This window comes from Cibotium barometz, chromosome 43, assembly GCF_041138505.1.
Source record: "Cibotium barometz isolate CiBa-2024 chromosome 43, ASM4113850v1, whole genome shotgun sequence".
Taxonomy (NCBI): domain Eukaryota; kingdom Viridiplantae; phylum Streptophyta; class Polypodiopsida; order Cyatheales; family Cibotiaceae; genus Cibotium; species Cibotium barometz.
The window spans coordinates 31,533,072-31,557,731 of record NC_141088.1 but is presented as its reverse complement, the minus strand read 5'-3'; the positions used below and the strand labels follow the sequence as shown (position 1 = coordinate 31,557,731).

The 24,660-nt window shown below is 39.7% G+C and overlaps 1 protein-coding gene across 1 annotated transcript; it reads right to left on the bottom strand.

Annotated features, from left to right (window-relative positions):
• Positions 1-23,383: 23,383 nt before the first annotated feature.
• On the bottom strand, positions 23,384-24,227 carry LOC147613817 (pathogenesis-related protein 1-like). The gene is made up of 2 exons (XM_086781235.1): positions 23,949-24,227; positions 23,384-23,857 (listed from the first exon to the last, which is right to left on the bottom strand). The coding sequence occupies exons 1-2, from the start codon at positions 24,130-24,132 to the stop codon at positions 23,523-23,525; spliced, it is 519 nt and encodes a 172-aa protein (XP_086637361.1). The 5' UTR covers positions 24,133-24,227; the 3' UTR covers positions 23,384-23,522.
• Positions 24,228-24,660: the final 433 nt, after the last annotated feature.

The following is a 24,660-nucleotide window of genomic DNA, read 5'->3' as shown; positions in this document are numbered from 1 at the left end:
GTCAAAAATTGACCAAACTGATCTAGAAAATTCCATAATGAGTTTGCTTGATTAGAGGCTCACTTTTTCCTATAAATAGAAGCCTCCCCCTTTTATAAAAGATTAAATTATGGTGTTTATGCACTATTACTCTACTCTTGTCCCCTGAGCCATCTTCTACACATTGAATTTTTTAATAGTTCAATTGTTTTTGGCTTAATCCTCTCCACAAAGTGAATTGGTGGCCACTATTTCTTCAAACAAGAGTAGAACCCTCAATCCCTCAAGCCAAAGGAGAGCTTTACAGGCTCCATGTAAGCTAATTTTCTTACTTTGTTTACTAATTTTAATGAAAAATCTATGGTCTTCTTGATTTTTATGTTTTGCAAATGATTGAATTAAATTCAAATGCTATGCCTTTGATGAAAAGGCCACCCCCTTATCTTCTTTACATTCCAACCTTTCTTAATCCTAGAAAGATTAACTAAGTGATTAATTAAACTCTTCTTATTGTTTACTCTCTTGAATTTAGAAAATTGTGTAGATTAGAGTTCTATAATTCTAAATTGGGTTGATTACGTTGAGTGAAGAAAGATAAAAAATGAGAAATCGTCAGCCATACAAAGGAGGTTATGGCAAAATTTTCCAAAATTTTGTGAAAAAGAAAGTTTTTTTTATGTTATTCCAAAAGAGTAATTCCCACCATTTTTGCATCTAAAAGAAATATTCTAATTACTCCATGTACATATTCACCTATGAATATGCATGGATATAACTGATATTAATTATTAAATTTATTTTCTATGCATAGAGAGATGCATAATGGAATTTTTCTTATAATAAAAGTGTTATTCTTATTAAATTTGATTTCTATGCATAGAAAGATGCATAAAGGAAATTTTTTTATTACAAAAGTGTTATTTTTATTAAAATTGATTTTAATGCATAGAAATATGCATAAAGGAAATTTTTTTATTACAAAAGTGTTATTCTTATTAAAATTGATTTCTATGCATAGAAAGATGCATAAAGGAATTTTTTTAATTATAAAAGTGTTATTCTTATCAAATTTGATTTCTATGCATAAAAGAATTTTTTTAATTATAAAAATGTTATTCTTTTTAAATTTGAATTCTATGCATAGAAGGATGCATAATGGAATTTTTTTAATTATAAAAGTGTTATTCTTATTAAATTTGATTTCTATGCCTAAAAAGATGCATAAAGAATTTTTTTTAATTATAAAATTTTTATTCTTATTAAATTTGATTTTTATGCATAAATAGATGCATAAAGAAATTCTTTTTATTTTAAAAGTGTTATTCCTATTAAATTTAATTTTATGCAATAATAGATGCATAAAAGGATTTTTTTAATAAAAGTGTTATTCCCATTGAAGTTGATTTTTATGCATAAATAGATGAATAAAGAATTTTTATATCAAAATTAGAATTCTATTAAATTCTATGAGTATTTGATAAATGAATAATTAAATACTCTAAGAGAGAATAATTTATCAAATACTCTATGAGTATTTGATAAATGAATAATTAAATACTCTAAGAGAGAAATTTCTATCGTTTTACATTCACACGGATTGTAAAAAAGAAAATTCAACAAATCTATCGAGATCAAAATATTCAGATAAATGATTAATTTATTCCTCATCAGAATTCGTAACTAATTTAGAAATCTGTTAAGTGAATATTCAAAGAAAGAAATTTAGTAAAATAGTAACTCAATTACCAAACCTTTTCGAGAAAGATAGTTCAGGAAAAATCTTATCCGACTCGAACCTTGATTAAGACTATGACTAAGACCAAACTCTTTTGTCAATTTTTCGAGGAAATAAAGTGTGACCAGTTTAGAAAAATACACTCAGAACTCTTGCCAAATCTGAAACTAAGTTTGAGGCCCTTTGAATTGATCTATGGATCGAGGTTATAGAATTCGAGGAACTCTAGTATGAAATTCTGAATTCTGATCAAGAAGTTTTGGGGATACTGATTCAAAAAATACTTGTATTTAAAAGAAAATCAAACTGAAAACTTGCTTAGAAACCCTGTTTTCTTAAAGGACTGTCTTATGCCAGAATGCTGGAGGGAGCATTTGGTATATGTTTTTCTAAGGGAAGTTCGATTTTTACAAGCAGCTCGTGGGAAGTTCGATTGCAAGCAGCAGGCGGCGGGGAGTGTTCAAAGGACAACTCATGCGGCCTCAGTATGGTTGAAAAATGGTGCGCTTCTGGTATGATGGGTGAGGGCCGACGAAGCGGTCCATAAGTGAAGTGCCAGGACACATAAGGAGGATCCTGGGTGGAGGGTTCTGACCAGGAGATGCACGGGCGTGATCACGGTGCCTATGACACCCATGCGTATGTCGTGGAAGATATGTATGATGGACGAAATGATTATTATAATAATTTGTTATTACCGGATCTTGTTGCTGAGACCAATTGGTCTCAACAGAGAGTCCAGAGTGATACTGTTTTTTGAGAAACAAGGGACTAGATGGAATTTTTGAGTTATGACATGTGTAACCAATAACTATTTACCAATAAATTATTTTATATGTTAAAGTTTTAAAGAGGAGTGTGTGCGTATCTGTATTCGAAAGCAAAAGTGAAGAAAGGCATTCATTTATGGGTGGGTGAGTAATTGTCTGGTTCTATCGATTCCAGTGGTTGGAACCCATGGACCAGATGGGGTTAGGCTAGAATCAGTGGATTTTTAATAATTAAATTGAAATAATAAGAATATTCTTAGAATTCGAGTAGTTAAATAAAAACTTGAAGAATTTCTCAAATGAGTAGATCAATGGCTGTGCCTGACTTTGGTTAGGAAAAAAGCGTTGATTTCCTCAAATGATTAGATCAACGACTGTGCCTAATTTCGGTTAGGAAAAAAGCGTTGATTTCTTCAAACTAAGTCAGTGATAGTTTTTCTTCTATCTGGTTTAATCAGGTGAAGGATCATTAAGTCTCTTAACCCCGTTAGAAAATTCGTTAAGAAAATAAAAAAGGAGGAATCGTCTCCATTTTTCGGGCAAGGGAAATTTTCTCAGTTTTGGTTTCGGAATGACCACCAGATTATTCTCGTGTCCGGACATACGAGGGCGAGATGCCGAGTAGGAAACCCTGACCCGTACAAGAGGAAGCTACTTCCGCTGCTAGCAACCGTAATCTGGTGCATGGAGGGGGCAGAGGGATCTCACAGCTAGAATCAGAGCAGTGTTGTAAACTTACGAAATAGTAGCAGAAATTGCCTAAAATTTTAAAGTAAATCTGGGAAAAAATGTTTTCACTTATTAAGACTATGTTTGAAATGAACATAAATTAAAAACTCATAAATTGAACTGGATTTTTAGATGGATACCGCAAATCTGTCTAGCATTCATGGACTCTCCCAGAGTCAGGATATGATCGCCTTTACCTTCAAAAATCTCATCAACTCCGCTACAACCCGAGAAAGCAGAGTGAGACTCGCTCATCACTTTGAGGATCTATACTTTCCTGATCTAGTAGAGCGACATCAGCATATGTGGTTCTCTGGAGGGCAAAGTATTCGTGTCAATACCAATCAACGATAGAGACTCAGACAGAATATCTCGCTCTTGATAAGGCTAGGAGTTATTCATTATGTACAACTCTATAATCACTCATCCCGGAATTACAGCACCATTATTAGTGGATGAATCATGTATGTCATAGCATGTCGCCATCGCATTATCACCTTTCTATGCGTACACGATTGAGGCGGTGACTTTTGGAGCCGAGACGCTCTATGTATATATCAAAAAAATTTGATAATAATAAAAGATGTTTTGCAAAGATTCCAAATTGTTTTCATGGTTGTGAATCTTGGTCAATAAAATCATCAGTGTGAATCTTGTTTTCAAGAATTATGATGGGGTATTTATTTGTTTAAGAAATAAATCTCAAAAATTAAAGTCATAAATCTGATGACAAATTCAAGTTCAAAAAAATATCATTTTTTGTCATAATCATGAGGCACGTGGGCCGTGGTAGGCAGCCGGATCCTCTTACCCATGATGAAGAGTTAGATCCGGACATTCGTAAGCCCTGCCCCGATCCCAACTTGGTCCCTTCAAGGGTGAAGGGAAAAAGTTAGGAGAAGTAGTGAAAAAATGGATCGAGGCAATGGAAGAGTATTTTGATTTAACCGATTATAACGAGAAGAGCAAGATGGCTCTCGCCAGATTGAAAATTGTGGAAATGGCGAGGGTCGCATGGAGGAACCATTGCGAGACAAGCCGTCTCAACTGAAATATCCAGACCTGGTAAGATCTTAAAGCTTACCTCAGGAAGAGCTTTTGTCCTTCGGGCTTCCTGGAAACCAAAATGAATGAGTTCTTGGAACTAAAGCAGGATAGCCGGACGATTGAAGAATACCATCAGGCATTTTCCCTTCTCCTCAAATATTCTCCACTTTTGGATAAAGAGCAGCTGATGGCTAGATTCATTCGAGGGATGAACAAGCCATTGGACACTTTAGTGAAAAATGCCAAACCAGTCTCAATGGCAGAAGCTGTTAGAATGGCAAAGGACAGTGGGAAGATTCTTTTCACTCACCATGAGACAGATCGTATTTAGTTTGATCTAGATGGGAATGTAACTGACTGCCATTTCAGAGTCTTACCTTTGGGAGTTTTCGACGGAATCCTTGGAATGGATTGGCTCCACAAAAATCAAGTTGACATTCTTTGTCACAATGGAACCATTTCCTTTAGTGACCTTCACGGGAACAAAGGTCAAGGAACTGGAATTTTTGGATCCTCAGATCTGCAATTAGTAACTGAAAGGACTTAGAAAGAAGCAGCTCATTTATGTTGTCAAAATGAATCTGGTAGACACAAAGTTAAAGGCTAAAGAACCAGAATGGTTGAGTGAGTATGAATCTGGTAGACACAAAGTTAAAGGCTAAAGAACCAGAATGGTTAAGTGAGTATGATGATTTATTCCCAGCATAGCTAATTGAGATGCCTCCGATTCAGGAAGTAGATCATGAGATAGAATTGACCCCCAGAGCTTAGCCACAGTTTAAAGCGGTCCTTGAGTGAAGTGCCACGACACCTAAGGAGGATCCTAGAGGGTTCTGACCAGGAGATGCACGGGCTCGCGGTGCTATGACACCCATGCGTATGTCATGGAAGATATGTATGATGGACAAAATGATTATTGTAATCTGTTTTCCTGGATCTCATTGTTAACCAATTGGTCTCAACGGAGAGTCCAGAGTGATACTGTTTTTTGAGAAACAAGGGACTGGATGGAATTTTTGAGTTATGACATCTACAACCAATAACCGTTTGCCAATGGATTATTTTATATGTTAAAGTTTTAAAGAGGAGTGTGTGCGCATCTGTATTTGAAAGCAAAAGTTAAGAAAGGCATTCAATTATGGGTGGGTGAGTAATTGTCTGGTTCTACCGATTCCAGTAGTTGGGTGGTGGCTAAGGGTGGTGGCTAACCCATGGGCCAAGGCTGGAATCAGTGGAGTTTTAATAATTAAATTGAAATAATAGGAATACGCTTAGAATTCGAGTAGTTAAATAAAAACCTGAAGAATTTCTCATATGAGTAGATCAATGGCTGTGCGCGTGACTTCGGTTTTACGAAAAAAATGTTGATTTCCTCAAATGATTAGATCAACGGCGGCTGTGCCTGATTTCAGTTAGGAAAAAAGTGTTAATTTCTTTAAACTAAGTCAGTGATAGTTTTCCTTCTATTTAGTTTAATCAGGTGAAGGATAGTTTAGTCTCTTGACCCCGTTAGAAAATTTGTTAAGAAAATCAAAAAGGAGGAATCGTCCCCGTTTTTCGGGCAAGGGAGATTTTCCCGGTTTCGGTTTCAAAATGACCAGATTAGTCTCGTGTCCGAACATTCGAGAGCGAGGCCCCGAGTGGGAAACCTTGCCCCACGCGCAAGAGGAAGCTACTTCCGTTACTAGCAACCAGGAATCCGGTACGCGGAGGGGGCAGAGGGGTCTCACAGAAGCGGTACATGGGTAAGAGCATCATCATCTCTTCCCCTTCTTGTTTAGGTACAACACCCCCTGGGTAGCTTTGGGAGCTACACATCTGTGATTAAGGAGCTGTCTTTGCAAGCATGGAGGTGCCTATGACATACGCAATACTTTTTACTAAGTTTTGTAGCCAACATTGCGTATCGAGCATGTTTCAATCTTCGTTTCACTACTGCAAGGTGTTTTTGAGTAGTTCTGAGAAGTTGGTTGAGAACTGTCTCTGCTCAAAACTTGGTTATATTGCAGTGCGAGAAATGCATTTTGGGAGTGCACACAGTATATGCACATATATTGTTAATCTTTGGTGTATGTACATATACCCTCGTCACATCTGGTGACATACATGTTGTGAAGAAGTGCCACTGTTCTGGTAGTCAGAGAAGATACTTTTGTGTTACAGGTTGCATACAAAAATTAGATATTTACAAGTTTATGGTTGTTATAGGCAAATATGTCTGACAGAATCAATCAGATTATCAATGGATAGCTAGACAAGAATAACTTTCATGCTTGGAAATTCAGAATGATCAATTTTCTAAAGGATTTTGGGACTATGTTGAAGGAGACAATAAGGATCCTCTTGAGTTGCCTAAAGAGAATGCCATCCCAATAGATGTAAAGGCATTCAAGGACAACAACAAAGGTGCAAGGAAAGTCATGTATGGGCTCTCAATAAGGGCGCTATGCATAAAGAGGCATCTATGCATAGAGATATTATGTATAAAACACCTATATGCATGTATTTTAGAGAATACTCTAATATGCACACATATTAGAGTATACATATAGATCTAATATTCCATATGCATACTCTATGCATGCATAATAGAGAATACTCTAATATGCATGTTAGAGTATACAGATAGATCTAATATGCCATATGCATACTATATGCATGCATAATATAGCATGCAAGTCTCTAATATGCATGCATAGAGCATGCATAAGGCATACATAGAGAATAGATATGTTCTATGTATGCACACTAGAGTTTTGCATGCATAGAGAATACATATGATCTATGCATGGATATTAGAGCTATTCATGGATGTTGTCGGGTGATAGAGCTACCCGATCAACCTAATGAGTGTCTCTCGTTTTGCATGTGCAACAATACACCAATGTGATATAGAAAACATAAATTGAAAGATGTAGAAACAACAACATATTCGTCGTATAAGAGATATGAAACAGAACGCTTACACAAGATCGATCGACTCATGTATATTACCTGATTGGAATATAAAATGTTTGCACTTACACCTGGCGGATTGTTTGTGTAAGATTGCCCTATTGCCTGATTGCTACGTGCTACAGGTCACTCAGCTCGATATGGATAGATGCGAGTTTGGCGGATTGTTTGTGTGAGATTGCCCTATTGCCTGATTACTACGTGCTACACGTCACTCAGCTGGGTATGGACAGATGCGAGTTTGGCGTAGAGGGACACATTCTTGGCCTCTTCAATGCTGGCGATGGCCAACATGTCCCCATGTGTGTCATAGGGCTTCTTTCATTGAGTGATGGGTCTCTTCCCTCCTACCTTGGGGATTTGAGCTCATCAATATGAGCTTGCATTTTCTCGTTGTCCTCCGTGGCATGCTTGTGCTGGTCCTTGTAGCCCATCTTCATGCTGCCATCTTATCTTGCAGCTCATCATAGTTCTTGTGGAGCGCCACCACATGGTCTTTCAAGAGGGCCATGGTTGAGTCTTCCCTTGATGTGGCTCCCCCACAGAATGGCACCATCGCTAGTTTTAGGTTTTGCATGTCAATTGGCTCGTCTACGTTCTTAGATAGTACCTAGGGCATTCTTCTCTTTGTATCGAGCAAGCTCTTGCTCCATCTAGTCCATCTTCAGGAGGAGGTTGTCATGGGGGGCTGCAGATCCCATCAGTGGGCGACGATTGGGTTGGAGCTATCGAGGCCGCAACACAACCGATTGTAGTTGGTGTGGGCACTTGTCCGGCTTGGTGCTCCGGGTTGAGAATCGTCTTCGTCATTCGAGTTCTCTCGGCGGGATGGCTAACTAGCTAGCTAATTCTCTTGGTCATCCATCCAGCTAGTTTTTTGAAACCAAATAGCTAGCTAGCTAATTCCCACAACTCATAGGTTTTCTCCACCAAAACTATGATTAGCAAAAAAAGCAGCTACTTGGGCAATATCTCTAGCTAGCTTTATTTCTAATACTATACTAGTCAAACTTAATTAAATGTAATTGTTGTGACTCTTGAAAGGTAATGGAATCAAGGAGACTCAAGCAGACATTTCTTCTTTAATGCTTTGAATCTTGTAACTATAGTAGAAGGTAACATTTAAATATAATTTTAATGCTATTGGAGAAAATGGTCTACATTTTTCCTTACAAAGGCTATGTTTAGGGTGGACAAATATGCAATTTTGATGTTTATATGTCCCTCTCCTTGCCACTTGGCTATACCATCATATTAACAATTCATTTATGTCTAAAATTAGAAGCTTTATTGTGGAGAGAGGAGGATACGCCATAGTGAAACGCTGGGAAGAAATGGATCCTCCATTCTTATTTAGAATGGTGTCATCCTCTGAAAGCTCTTTCCTACTCTTGGCAAGCTCTTCATTTGAGGAAGGCTCCTTTCCTAGGCCTGTGGTTGTATTCGCATGCTTCACTCTTTCTTATTCTGTGGTGGTTGTAAGCTATTTATTTGGAGGCTTTACTCATTCTTATTCTATGATTGTTGTAAGCTATTTAATTGGAGACTTTACCCATTTCTATTCTATAATTGTAAGATCCTTATTTGGAGGCTATATATTTTCATGGCCTATACTAGAAGGCACACAAGGGTCTAACGACAAGGGGTTAGCGATAAAACTTATGGGCATCGCAAACAACATGCCATAGCGACACTTTAAATGATTTTTTGAAAAAGAAGAGTTAGGAATCGTTTACCGACATTTTATGTGTCATTAAAATGACGTTATTAGCAAGAATCACAGGTTACATTGTAGTAGCCAGTGCGCTTAATGTAGTTCAAATTTCATTTCACGGAGCCTCCATATCCCTCCATCAACACAATCCTCTCCTGCATCCATCCACTCCCTCTTCTCATATCCCCCCTTGGAAAACCCTCACCTCATCTCCCTCAACCCTCATTTGCCTCTTCTCATCATAACCCTCCTTGGAAAACCCCTCATCTCCCTCAACCTTCATCTACCTCTTCTAATATCCCTCCTTGGCAACCCCTCATCTCCCTTAGAAACTTCATCTCCCTTCTCTAATCAAAAGGTTATGCTATTTCCCTCTCCGTTCTCTCCTTAAGCATGTAGTACATGAAGGTATGTGCTCTTTAATGTAACGATTTCTCCTTCTCTTTACTAAAATAATAAGTAGGGCATATGTAGGTTTATGTTTTATCACTATTAATTGTACACCCTTAATTGCACGCTCAGGTGCTATACGAGGTTTTTTCATGATACTAGTATGCATAAAGGGCTCTATGCATAAAAAGGAATCTATGCATATAGATATTATGTATAAAACACCTATATGCATGTATATTAGAGAATACTCTAATATTCACACATATTAGAGTATACATATAAATCTATTATGCCATATGTATACTCTATACATGCATAATAGAGAATACTCTAATATGCATGCATATTAGAGTATACATATAGATCTAATATGCCATATGCATACTCTATGCATGCATAATAGAGCATGTAACTTAGCTCTAATATGCATGCATAGAGCATGCATAAAGCATACATATGTATGCATAGAGAATAGATATGTTCTATGTATGCACACTATAGCTTTCATAGAGATTACATATGTTCTATGCATGCATATTAGAGCTATTCAGGCTTGTTGTCGGGTGACCACTACACCCGATAAACCTACTAAGTGTCTCTGGTTATATGTGCAACAATACACCAGTGTGATATAGAAAACATACACTAAAATATGCAGAAAGAATAGCGTATTCGTCTTATAAGAGATATGAAACAGAGGGCTTACGCAAAATAGATGTTGACTCATTTATATTACCCGATTGGAACATAAAACATAAACAAAGAAGACTTGAAAGATGAATATACAGAATGATAAACCACCCAGCCCCCCAAAAGTAGCCTATATACAGATTTCCATTACATCTTTACACTTTTGAATGCGCAAATATAAAGTGGCACAAGAGATGGCATCGTGCTCTGATCATGGCTTATTTACATCCATAATGTCCTGATTAACCAAGTTGACTATAGTGTTAAATGCATCGGATTGTGCCAACGGCTTTGACATTCGGGCGTCATTCCGGCTCGGCGGTTGTCTAGCTCGGTGGTTGTTTGGCCCCAACACCTGGCATGCCTAGTGGGTCAGATTCCAAATCTGACAACCGAACCTTAAGTCTTACTTGATGTTGGTATAGTGGAACATATTACCCAGTGATAGTAACCATGTTAGATACTCCTTAGCATCCTCCTCAGCTCTAGGGCACATTCCTGATCCCAAACTCCACACAAGTGCTTGTTCGGCTACACACATCTGTGGTCCCCCTTGTCTTCTTATCTAACTTCTTAACCCTGACCTACTTTTCCTACTTCCATAGTCTAGAGGATCTTGTCATCAACACTGCCCATCTCATCATCATCGTTGCCACCAGGAGGAGCAGTTGGTTTGGATTGTTTGAGCTGCGTGGTGCTGGGGCGAGGTTGGGGAGGGGATGATGGTGCAGGGAATGCTGCTTCTGCAGAGAAAAAGGTGTCCATCCTCCTCCAGGCTTGGGATTTGGGTAGGTTGTCCGCAACAATGGCATCAGCTAGGATTTACATGTAGAAACAAGCCTGACAGATTGTTTGTGTGAGGTTTCCCTATTGCCTGATTGTTGCGTGTTGCAAGTCACTGAGCTTGGTATGGATAGATGTGAGTTTGGTGTAGAAGGTCACATTCTTGGCCTCTTTAATGTTGACGCGATGGCCTCTTTAATGCTGGCGATGTTGTGTGTTGCACGTCACTGAGCTTGGTATGGACAGATGTGAGTTTGGTGTAGAGGGTCACATTCTTGGCCTCTAATGCTGGCGATGGCCAACATGTCCCCTTGTGTGTCATAGGGCTTCTTTCACTGAGTGATGGGTCTCTTCCCTGCTACCTTGGATTTGAGCTCATCAATGTGAGCTTGCATTTTCTCGTTGTCCTCCGTGGCATGCTTGTGCTGGTCCTTGTAGCCCATCTTCATGCTGCCATCTTATCTTGCAGCTCATCATAGTTCTTGTGGAGCACCACCACATGGTCTTTCAAGAGGGCCATGGCTGAGTCTTCCCTTGATGTGGCTCCCCCATAGAATGGCACCATCGCTAGTTTTAGGTTCTGCATGTCAATTGACTCGTTTGGACATTCTTCTCTTTGTATCAAGCAAGCTCTTGCTCCATCTAGTCCATCCTTAGGAGGAGGTCATCATGGGTCGTAGATCCCTTTGGTGGGCAGGGGGACTGGGTTGGAGTTTTCAGGGCTCGCAACACTGGGCACAGTTGTCCAGCTTAGTGCTCCAGAATATGAGCATCCCCTTCGTCATCCGAGTCAGCGTCCTCCCTTGGTTTGATTGCTTGCACTAGCCTGTGAGGATCAGGCGGAGCTCGTCCATGAGGTTGTCTCATAGATGACTCAAGTCATCTTACAGGGTGTCGGAGAGCTCGGCCAAGACTTCAGTGTCAATCTGGATGGTACTGGAGGAGGGGCTGGTGTGCGCTTCCAGCTGGGCTTCCAAAAAGCTGATTTGCATTTTGTCCTTAAGGACTTGGTCTTTGAGCGAGTCGAGGAAGCCAGTGAAGTAGGTGGTGGCTCATCTTTTATCTTCCTTAGCAACAATAACTTCCCTCTGTGCATCCGCCACCTGTTCTCTTAAGTTGTCATTCTCCTACTAGAGGTGATTAATGGTGTCTTGTAGGCGGAGAATGTAGGCATTAGTTTCGCACGTGCGGAATGGATCCTCCCCCTCAAAGCACTAGGTCAGGTACATGGCATACCGACTAGTCGTTGGGTATGTCGAAGGGTAGGCGATGGGCGGAGGGACCTATAGGGGTGGAGACCACCACCAACTATGCAGGGGTGACTCGGACTGTTGGAGGTCGACAACTCCACCAATACCCGTTGCTTCTTTTCTTTGGACACTTGGGAGGCCAACACCATCTTACGCTTGAATTGGGACACCATGGCCATTGATCTGGTGTGCCCCATTCCAAAGTCTGGCCATCCTCTCTGAACTGACCACCTTGATCAAGATGTGCATGATTTGTGGCTCTAGCTATGGTTCTAGAGCGTTTTGCACTTCGTCTTGTTGGGGTGGGTTCTATACTACCACAACACCATATGGAAACAACACCATTAGCAGTTGTCCCATATTGGTATGGGTGTTACTCTTTTGGCCTCCTTTTGCAGCTTGGTGAAGTAGAGGGTGGGCCAACTGATGTCCTTGCTTTTCTCCACCTTTCCGGATCCATCCCATGGCTGTGCTACTGAGATGTGCTATGTTTTATTCTACAGCCCCACAAGGTCTCCAAGACCATTCTATAGTAGCAGAGAATGGTTGAGGTGCTCTTGTGGTTTTGGAGTTTGTGCTCTCCACTGACTTGGTCTCCAAAATGCCAGACCATGTGGTTGTGTTTTCCAAGGGAATTTCTGTAAGGCCGTTGAGGGGGGAAACTTTAGCCATTCGACCACCAAATCTTTTGTTAAGTTCATCTCGATGCCGTGCAGGTTGACGGTTGTGCTTGCCTGCAGAGCAGTTGCCTAAAAAGTTCATCAGCATGAGGGTGCATTGGCATTGTGTGCTATGGCATGTTGAGAAAATCAACAAGTCGGTGATTCCCAACCACCCCTGCACATCAGCACTATCTGTGGAGATGTTGTTGAGGGGTTTAAAGGTGACCCTGGTTGTGACAGGGGAAGAAGATACTATGCGACAAGAGAGTGTAACAAGTGTCGCGAGGCAGGGCGATGGTTTGCGAAAAGCTTAGTGTAGGTGTAAGGGGACGGTAGCATGATAAGCTGGCTGCTTCGCAGTAGTTTGGCAAGAAGTGGGACATTTTTAAGCCTCTCGAATCCATGTCCTCGATGAGTTCAAAATGACCAATCAATTGCCACAGCCACATATCTCAGTCAAGATATGTGTCGGCCACGTAGATTCGGGAGGAAAACTAGCCACGTAATATCTCGAGCGAGATACACGGTAGCATGACCGGGCAATCTAGTCAAGATCTGAACGTATCTTGGTTAAGATAGCTGGAGTTATTGACTAGATTGCCCAGTCATGGTGGTGGCGTGCCACAACTAAACATGTACATTCATATCTTGGGAGAGATATGAAAATCCATACAAAGTTTCTTGGGCGAGATAATTATATATTTATCATATCATGGGCGAGTTTCGAAATTGAATTAATTATATATTTATCATATCGCAGGCAAGATACATAAATCAAATTAATTATATATTCATCATATATCGGTGAGATACGTAAATCAAATTAATTATATATTTATCATATCTTGAGTGATACGTAAATCGAATTAATTATATATTTATCATATTTCGGGCAAGTACGTAAATCGAATTAATTATATATTTATCATATCTCAGGTGAGATACGTAAATCAAATTAATAATTTATATATTTATCATATCTCGAGTGAGATACTTAAATCAAATTGATAATTTATATATTTATCATATCTCAAGTGAGACACTTAAATCAAATTGATAATTTATATATTGAAAGCAAAAATGAAATGTCAGTGCCACGTATCTCGCCCGAGATATGTGCACCCTAAAATTCCCAAACTCTCCTTGCCTTTCATTATTTGTCATCCTTTTCTTAGCTTTTTCGGATCTACTCACACGAGCACTTATTGTCATCTATCACCATCGCTGGAGCTCGATCGAGCTGTTGCTATTGTTGATCTCGCTCGACCTGCTGTTATCTGCTATTGGACCCATATTTTGCCCAAGTAAGCCCCTAGTTTAATTAGTAATGGTTTTTTAAGCTTTGGGAAAAACATTTCTATTAACACATTAATTAATGTAACCTAATTATTATAAAGCATAATTAAGGAAACCAGCATGCATTTGTTTATGCGTCAGTCTCCATTTGTTTATATGCGAGTTTGCATATGAAAGTAGGAAATAATGAAACTAGTAAGCTGCTGTTATCTACCGTTGGACCCATATTTTTGCCCAGGTAAGCCCCTAGTTTAATTAGTAATGGTTTTTTAAGCTTTGGAAAAAACATTTTTATTAACACATTAATTAATGTAACCTAATTATTATAAAGCATAATTAACAAAACCAGCGTGCATTTGTTTATGCATCGGTCTACATTTGTTTATATGAAAGTAGTAATTAATGAAACTAGGAAGCTCTGCATTCGAAACCAGGGTCTGCACTAGTAGTTAATGAAACCAATAATTAACAAAACCATTAAGAAGGCTAATTAAAGGATCAAAACATAAAAGCTGCTCAAATTTTGGTCGTTATGCATGTAAAACCACGTTTCAAAACCCAGCCAAACCCATTAAGCACGTTATTAAATGAAGCCTCTATGGGCTTAATGTATGAAGCCCTATGCAACATGAATTATGGCTTTATAGGATGAAGCCTTTATGCATAAAGGCTTATTGCATGAAGACTTATGCAAGATTCATTATGGCTTCATGCATGAAGCCCTATGCAACATGAATTATGGCTTTATAGGATGAAGCCTTTATGCCTAAGGGCTTGCATGAAGCCTTTATGCATAGAGGCTTTATGATTAAGCCTCAAAGCTTTATGCATAATACAGGCCTTATGCATGAAGGCTTAAGCATAAGGCCTTTATGCATAAAGACTTAATCATAGGGCTTTATACATAGAGGCTTTATGCTTAAGCCCTAAAGCTTTATGCTTAAGGCTTATGGATAGAGGCTTTTCTCATCATTAATAAATCTATAGTATTGCCCTAGTAACCTTACATGTCATAGTATTAGCAAAGTGTCCAACCAACCACTCACACCCCTTGGAACATATGCATGTATCACCAACCCTGCAACCTATAATTGCTCCTAAAGAAACGAGGTTCTTTTGTCCATAATTAACAAAAGACCCTCTTGCCCCATGTAGACTACAATGGCCCGCAACAACATTTTTGAAATTGTTTCAAGCCTACATGGCTGGCCCCCAAGCAACGTATTTGCCCTTTGGGTTGCTCTTGAGGTGGATGGCCTCTATGACCACAATCCCCTTTTGTTCTTGTCTCAAGGTGTAGAGGTTCTGTGGTGGTGTTTTCATGTTGTGTCTATAGGCACTGCATTGAGGGGGTTCCTATTGATTTTCCTCAAGCTTCTATGAAGAGGATGGACTTCCTGATGCTGGCAAAGTCCTCTTTGAGTTCCTTTTTTCTCTTCTCCTTTGCTCCCGTCTTTCTATTCTTCCCCTTCTTCTTTTATCCTAACTCAAACGCCCACTTCTTTTGGACTGTGTTTGCCCTGAACTCCCCTCTTCCTAGGGCTTTACAGTAGATTCTTCCTTATGCTCTCACTACAAGACAATGCTGCCATACACGCGTTTCATACACGCGATAAATTACGAACGCGTGTATGGTCGCGCTTGTATTTGAATAGAATCGGGCGCGTGTATTTTAGCATTTAAGTTCGCGTGTATATTTGCATTTATCAACACGTGTATAAATGCGTTTATATACACGCAGCAATACACGCATCTATACACGGTAATATTCACGGATTAATACACGCTATCATACACGGATTAATACACGCCACTATACACGGATTAATACACGCATGGCAGAGAAAAACTGAATTCCTTTACAAAATTAAAAACTATTTTCTTTAAACCATCTCATAGTACATTACAGTATACATCATTACACAATCCCACTACATGCATTTACAACAATGAAATATATTCAAAAATAAATCATGCATATGAGATGATAGAAATGTCATCAATTTAGAACGTACAGTGACGGATTGGTTAGGGTTCGATCTCATCTTCAATAAGATCCATCCTTGCCAAACGATCAACATCAATATCCATTTGATCAATTTGTAAGGCTACGATTAAATTTATTCCACTATCGATATTTTGTACTCCATTGATAATGGTATCGATGTCCTGATCATCCTCATCAACATCACCATCATCCTCAATGGTAGGGTCATTCTCATGATCATGAGAAATGGCATGCTCATCCTCATTATCATGATCATCTCTTATTTCTTGATCATCGATCACAACATCTTCAATGGCATGTTCGACATCATCTTCATTGTGGCTTGTTACATCCTCCATATGCTCCATATCAGTGAATGTATTATACATCACTTTGGAACGTGGTGCAATAGGGATGACGTACCACCATTTGATGTCATGCACCATTGGTAGATAGATAACCTACTCAAATACACATAGTACAGTAATTAATTAGCATATCAAAAGTCAAGGGGTACGCGAGCTTAGATATATATGTACATGAAACACATTAGTAAAAAAATGCATACCTGCTCACATTGTTGTGGCAATACGAGCCTATCTTTCTTTGTTTGCCAGAACTTTGTAGAGTCAATAGTTACATATCCACTTGCATGGCGTTTTATCGTTGCATCAGGCCCTTTTTCCACCACGTTCATTTGCCATTTGACATCCAAAACATACACAAAGAAGCGAACGAAAGTCAAGCCTAAATATGTCTTGGATTATGCCACAATAATCATCCATTTTTCCATTAGCTCCCTCAAAGCTACTAATGACACCGCAATCTTGTGTATTTCTCTTTTCATCAATTCTTTGTGTTCGAAAATGCTTGCCTTCACACCATATAGCATTGAACATAGTGCACTGGACCAAAATAGAAGCAATATTTGTGTAAGCAATGTGAATAAATATTAAAAGCAAATCACTTACAACTAATGCAAAACATTAGTTCTATGTACCTTTGACATGCATCCTCGTGCATACTCCCATTCTTCCGCCGTGATATGCAGCCCCTCGTCGCTCTCTGCTCTCTCCATTTCCTCATGCAACCAATCAACATGGATATCATTCGAAAGTGTTGCTAGATGCTTAGGGTACGCCTTCCGAGAGCCATGTTGCCTCCGAAAGAGAGCTCTTTCTGCTTGCCTTTTTGTCTTTGCATCCTCATATCTTGTAACCCATCTGCTCATCACATCACTATTAAGGATACAAGTGAAATTGAGATCATCAATCAATGTTCTGTCAATTACTTTACTCTGTCCTTTTCCTTGAGGCACAATAGAGGTCATCCTCAAGTCCTCTTCATTGCTCCATAGTCGTGGCAAAGAGCTGTCCACCTGACCAAGAAATTCTGAAATATATACAAGAGACTCTCGTATCAACCAACCCTCGGCCATGCTTCCTTCAGGCCTTGCACGTTGCCTCACAAATTCTTTTAAGGTCTTCATGAAGCGCTCTAGGAAGAACATCCAACGTGCATGCACAGTACCACATAAAGCGATTTCGTCCACTAAATGCACAATGAGATGTAGTTGACTTGTGAGAATGGTTCGCGGAAAAGTCTCCTCTACCAAACAAACCACCTCCACTGCCATAACACGCGCATCATCCAACGTGGCTGGATCAATTGCTTTGGAACTAACATATCTGAAAAATAAATAAATAGTACGTTATACCTCATGCACGTTCATTTGCAAGGTATAATGAAGGGTGATCTGACATGGGTTTTACATACCTCACAAGCTCGCCCATCTTATAAATACATTTTTTCAAACTCTTATTTGCACAATGGTCGATGCTAGTAGGTAGTATGAACTGCGCACATAAGAGCACATGTATGTATGGTTTATGGCATTACAAAATTTAATTTCAACGTACGTACAAGACTTGGAAAACACTTACTTGAAGCATCTTGTGCCAATCGTGGGACTTCAACCCATATAGTTGCTCAACGCCTCTTTTCTTAGTGGTTGTAAAGGCTCCCTTCAATGATCTCATGCATCCAGTGGGAGTACGCAAAGTGGTGATGGCCTGCTTTACCTGCTTCTCCTCTTTCTTTGATATAATCCATGGTGCAGGCGGAAGACGAACGTGCCCACCCACCTCTCGTGGCCAAGCTTAACGCATACGTCCTGCGACCCGCAAGTCCTCACGTACGCTAATATTGTCTCGTTTACCAATAATATGTTCCCAAATACCAGATCCCACATTCTTGAAGATGTGCATGGGATCAAGAAGATGGTTGATCTTAAGATGGGTCCAATATGGCAGCCGAAAAAAAATGGAGTACCTACACAAGGGATTGCTCTATGTGACCTTTAATCCAATTAGAGACTACACAAAACAAGATTGAAAAAACATTACTATACCTGTTCATGCCATCTGGAGGAAGAATAGTTGTAGACTCCCAAATACGCTTCCAATCTTTTGCACGAAGTGTTTGTGGAGGAATGTTACTCTTACTAGCAACATATTTAGGATGATCTGAGGGGAGAAATCGATGATGATTATCGAATATAGTCTTACACAAACCGTCAGCATACTCATGTACTAACGAAGGGCCACAAACAGGACATGCATGTTTACCCGATGTTTTCAAACCTGTTAAAATATAAATAAAAGTTAGAATAATAAAGTCAATATGTATAATTAATATATATAGCCAATAGTAATAGAGTAGGGAGGTAATTAGAATTCTTACCAGAACAATCACTGTATCCTGGAAAGTCATGCATTGTCCACATCAACACTGCTTTTAAGTCGAAGTGTCAAGAGGAGGGAGGCCTACTAATGTCCACCACCGCAACACCTCTCCATAGTTCCTCCCACTCATCAATCAATGGTTCAAGATAAACATCCATATGCTTGACTTTATGTTTCCCTGGAATTAGAAGGGATAACATAAGATGTCCCTTCTTGATCACCATTGATGGTGGAAGGTTGTAATTCACCAACACAACTGGCCACACGCTGTATGCGGTGCTTTTGAAACCAAATGGATTCACTCCATCCATACCCAGGCCAAGTCTCAAGTTTCTGGGCTCTATTTTAAAGCTGGGCCACTCATCTTCAATATGCTTCCAAGCAGGAGTGTCTGCGGGAATTCTCCACATGCCATCATCCGATCGATGTGAGGAATGCCATGACATGAGCTCTGCTATGGATTTGCACTTGAACATGTGTTTGATGCGAGGAATTATAGGAAAGTGTCATAAGACTTTACGAGGTACATCAAAACTCTTCATATTTGTTCTGTACCTTGCTTCACCACAAGTGGGACAATGTAGAGCCTCCTTATGCGTCCCACGAAAGAGAATGCAATCATTGTTGATGCATGCATGTATGTGATCATAATCCAGTCCTCCAAGAGATGTCACATAGCGCCTCGCTATGTCTCTTGAGGTGGGTAGTCTATTTTCCTTTGGAAGCATGTTTGATAATAGCCTGCATCCAATATCATCAATTATAATTAGTCTTAAATCCTAAACCTTAAACCACTAATTCAAATTTGTAAGTTAGAATGCTTACTTCAATAATGCGTCAAGACTTGCATTGCTCCATCCATAAACTGTTTGTATATTGAGTAGTTCAAGTGAAGCACGTAAAACAGAGAATGTGCACCCTTCAAACACCGGTGTCGATGAAGCCTTGTAAAGATGCTCTTGTTCCATATCATCGTCGTCCATACCTTTGGGATCATCCTTAAAAAGATTCCGCACCATATCATCAAGCACCTCCTCTTCCACAACTTCGTGGGGTGCAGGGCTATTGTCATCCCTTTCCCACTCATCTCTGACAATAGATCCCGAAGCTCCAGCATCATCTCGTCGACGCTTTGCGTGCTCTCGTCGCGCATAGGGTACCATGTTAGGGTGTGGTACTGCATCTTGCTTCAATTAGAGTTTATATATTGCAACTCTATTAATTTAATTTGGATACCATGAGTCATTTGAATACCATCAATTTACATCTACTCACCTCTAAACCTGTTTGATTCCATTCTCCATACATGGAGATGTGATTCAAGGTAATTCGACGTGCTCGTACAATGCATCCTTGACATCGATTACACATACATTTGATCCGTTGTCCCAACCACACATCGCGATTACGATGACGCATTGTCTCATCTTCCCCAGAACTGCTTGAAGAGGTTGATGACATCCTGTGTACAAACCAGAAAACACAAACTCATAATATGTTTTTAATGACAGTATAAAAATCGCGTGTATTGACGCGGCTGTTTCCTAAAAATTGCGTGTATTAACGCGGCTATTGCCCTAAAAATCGCGTGTATTAACGTGGGTAACTCCTGCAAAATGCGTGTATAAACGCAGCTAAATTCTCATACATGCGAACATACACGCGTTTATAAACGCGACGGTCTGTTTAAACTAAAAATAGCCCGCCTTCCCCAAATATAGATTTTGAACTAACATATCAACACTGCATTCGTTTTCGCCTCTTCCAACAGAAACGAAACTAAGAAGAGAAGAGAAGGAGCACACACGGGAGCAGAGAAGGAGCACACACGGGAGGAATGCTTTTTGGGTTTGTCTCCGTCCTTTTGCTTCTGTGCACACGATTGGGTGAATGATTCTGACACCGGCGACAATGGACCTTTTATAAGGACACTTTGTCTTTGTCGGAGGTCGGTCCTTTTGAAAAAAAAATTTCGCAGGTCGCGTGTAGAAACGCGTGTAAAAGCGCGTGTACTCTGTCTGCAGAGTCTGTTAACGTGAATATACACGCGTTTTCTGACGGGTATATACACGCGTTTTTTGACGGGTGTATACACGCGTTTCTGCACGGGTTTCCTGTTTCTATGATTTGCAGGCAACACAACTGACTTGAATGATGATATTTGTGTGAGTCAAGCCAATCAATTAAATACTTAATTGACTAAAAATACAAATAACCATACCGAAACTCATAACATCAAGATGATGTAACCAACACTCCCACGCATGTACGGATTCACCTGCGTACACATAAAGTAAGCTACGATCACCTAGATTTAGAAAAGCATCCCAATCTAAACCTATCTAGGATAATTCAAAAATAATGGGAAATGTGGGAATATGAATATATTCCTCATAACATTTTCACATAACGCAAAAAAATATATGATGTAAATATATGGAATCTAATAGTGTCAAGATACTCTCATATCTTGTACCACCATACTCTAGATACCTGTTTCAAGCTATACAAGGCTTTATGCAACATGCAAAAGAAAAATTTGGATATACATCATCCTCATATCCAGGTGGTTACACTAAATGTATAATCAATGCCATAGGTCTGTGCACATCCCTTGGCTACCAAGCTTGCCTTATACATTTGCTCACAGACCCATTTGAAATCTGCTTTATTTTATAGACCCATTTGAATTTTTCTTTACTTTATCGACCCACTTAAAATTTCCTTTTTCTCCTTAGGCCAAGGTACTAACTCCCATGTCTCATTTATATCCAATGCAGCCATCTCTTCACCCATGGCATCTTCCCATTGTTTGTGTCTAAGTGACTCCTCAAAACATGTGGGCTCTATTTCCTATATTGCTTTAACCATATAAGCATAATGAGGTTTTCATACCCATCATATCTCAACCACTAGATATAAAATCCTCATTGACATGCATACATGTCAATCACTACCATGCACCCTCAACACTACTTTTTCTATTTGTACATTAGGTGTAACAATAGTCAAAATCCCAAACTTCTCATCACTACCATTTGTTCTCAACGCTACTTTGGATCTATGCCACCAAGTGTAACATTAATCAAGATTCTAAACTCCTCATCAAGGCTTTGTTCTCAGCCACTATTCCCATCACAACAAATGAATGGCTAATTGAAACATCAAGCATTATCAAAGGTAGATCTGCTTTCTCTTTTTCCTTACATGATACATGTCAATTTGTTTAATTTTTAGCACCTACAATACTGCTCAATGATGTGTCAAAATTCATAGCATTTCACCTCAACTTTAAATACCAAGGTCTAACCATAGAACCACTATTAGAGAACTCTCTAGGTCCACTAAGCAAATGTAGTTTGTTGCTCTCCATTTGCCTGCACCACATTGTTATTTACATCAACCTCCTCTATGGGATCCTTCACTGGCGTATACTGGTTACTCATCCATTGGTGTTTTTACCCTTTTTTTTCTTTCATTGTAGATCTTTCTAATCAATCATGGGAAGCTATTACATATAATCTTTGGATCCTCACCAATCCTCCTATCTTTGCATCATGTTTACTCCCCTCATTTGCAATATTCAACATGTGAGAAGGAGGCTTCTAATTCCCATCTTGGGTAACTTGTTCAGGATGTAGTTTTAAGACAAACACATATACCATTAGCATACTCTCTTCTAAGATTAAATTATTACAAGACCTAAAGAGTGGTAGAGAATAAGGTGTGCAAAATAAGTAACACTCGACACTAATGTTTCATGAATGACATCTTTAAAGGCTGACTCCAGATTTAAGATTTCTCATTGGGGTGTTTACCCCCTGAAACACCACGTAAGATCTCTCTTTGGGGTGATTGAAAACGCCACCTCTTTTTGGGGTATAATAGGGCTCATAGGAGCTTTTTTGACATCATGGCATTTCTTTAAAGCTATTGAGAGGCTCTCGATTTATTTTCCACGATGTTAGCTCAGGCATGTTAGCTCAAGCAAGGCACGAAACAGAAAATTTGAGAAGAGGGGTCGATCTGCATTCTCAATGCTCCATCTATATATGAATAACTTTCAAAATTACAGTGGTATGATTTCATGCTAGATAAAAATGATTATATGCTAACAAATATTATAATTTTACGAATCCTATGAATGGCACTGTCTACATAGGGATTTAAAAAAGTACGTTGGCGCTTCTTAGAATTTCTTGGAATGCAACGGTATTTCCTAGATTGACAAGGATCCCATAGAGGAATTGAAACATTTGTAGAGGCGGTTGCTATATCAAAGCTGGATTTTTTAGATTGAGAAAGAAGAACCATACCGAGAATACAAAACTGTATAGAGTGAGTGAAGTGATGCAAATGAGGTGACCTAGCTTCCTAAAAAAGGGGGGGTTATGACATTTAGGCAAGCCCTGTATCTACCCTTGCATTATTCTCTTCCCCCCCTTAGTGCAAGGCTCATGAGAGTGTTTTATTGGAAAACAGTTGTATACATGTCACATACATGGAGTAGATACTTATAGCATCCAAATGCCACATAATAAAGCAGACTAGTGTTCCATTGGTTAAAAAAAACACTTGTATACATGTCACATGGAGGAGTAGATAAGTAAAAAAACACTAGGTACTTATGGCATCCAAATGCCACATAATAAAGCAGACTAGTGTTCCATTGGTAAAAAAAACACTTGTATACATGTCACATGGAGGAGTAGATACTAATCACATAAGTAAGAGAGCATGTACTTATTATTAAAACGACGGAGACGTGGATGGAATCTCTGCGAGCAATCACTGCGCGCAGTCGGGGTGGGCGAGCAGGTAGGCCTCCAAATCCTTGAAGCCGACGGGAACCACCTCCTTGAGAGCCAGAGGGACGTGGGGCTGATGCTTCTCGGAGAGAGCCTCGTATTCAAAGGACCAGTGCACCACGCAGGTGCCGGGCTGGGCCCCTTCCTTGACGTGCATGGTGAACTTGTAGTGCTTGACGAGGACGCCCAGGAAGCCGCCTTCCACCACCACCGCCGTTAGCTTGAGGGACTCGTGATCCACCTCCTCCAGCTTCTCCTTGATGTACAGCACCACGTGCTCCGGGTGCTTCTCCTTGGAGATCTTCTCGGCGTAGCCTAATAATAAATAAATAAATTATGACCCAAATTTCACATCAAATTGGGTTGGGGAGCTGCCTAATGCACAAGAGTTTATAAATATGCTTACTCTTCTGGAAGTGGATGGTTCTCACGGAGCCCGCCTTGAAGCCGCTCCCCTCGTACTCCACGCCCGCGATCACGTGCGGCACAGCCTTGGGCAGGCAGTTGTGGGCGTCCTCAAAGGCTGCCCGCCACATCCTCTTGGCCGACACTTTGCACTCCACCTTGTCGCTGCACACCTCGATGGCCATTTTGCTAATTACTGGCTTGCTTTGCTTTGATGCTTGCTTGTTGGTGAATATTGCTTGCTTCCACCACCACAAGAGAAGAGAAGAAGTTACAGATGGAAATGCGAGGGAGCATTGGGCTATATTATACTTTTATATATAGCAATATATTATTGGTGGAAGAGTTCGATTGATACCAATTTTCCTTTCGACTGTCGACCAGATTCTACGACCGGACAATATTTAAGTATTTTCTTTTCCTTAAGTCAGCATTCAACAAAATGTTACAGAAGAAGAAGAAGAAGAAGCAGCAGCAGCAGCTTAGTAGTCATTCACGGCTCCAACTTTGAAAAGCAAAAAGCCATTGTCCGCCGATTCTCTAAACCGGGACCCGCTCTCCGCGCCCCACGAGTCACACTAGTTTTCAAAGAAAGCATGTGCCAACCCAATACTTTTTGCCATTGATGGAGTTTTCAAACAAAAACAAAAACAACAAAATATTTTTTTTTTTTTTAAAAAGCCAACTAGTTTTCAAAAAAGAAAGAAAGAAAG

What these genes read in the sequence shown, in the direction of transcription:
- LOC147613817 (XM_086781235.1), bottom strand. Translation starts at nt 24,132, where the DNA reads ATGGCCATCGAGGTGTGCAGCGACAAGGTGGAGTGCAAAGTGTCGGCC. An exon ending in AACCATCCACTTCCAGAAGA is followed by an intron (nt 23,858 to 23,948) that starts GTAAGCATATTT and finishes ATTTATTATTAG; the next exon opens with GCTACGCCGAGAAGATCTCC.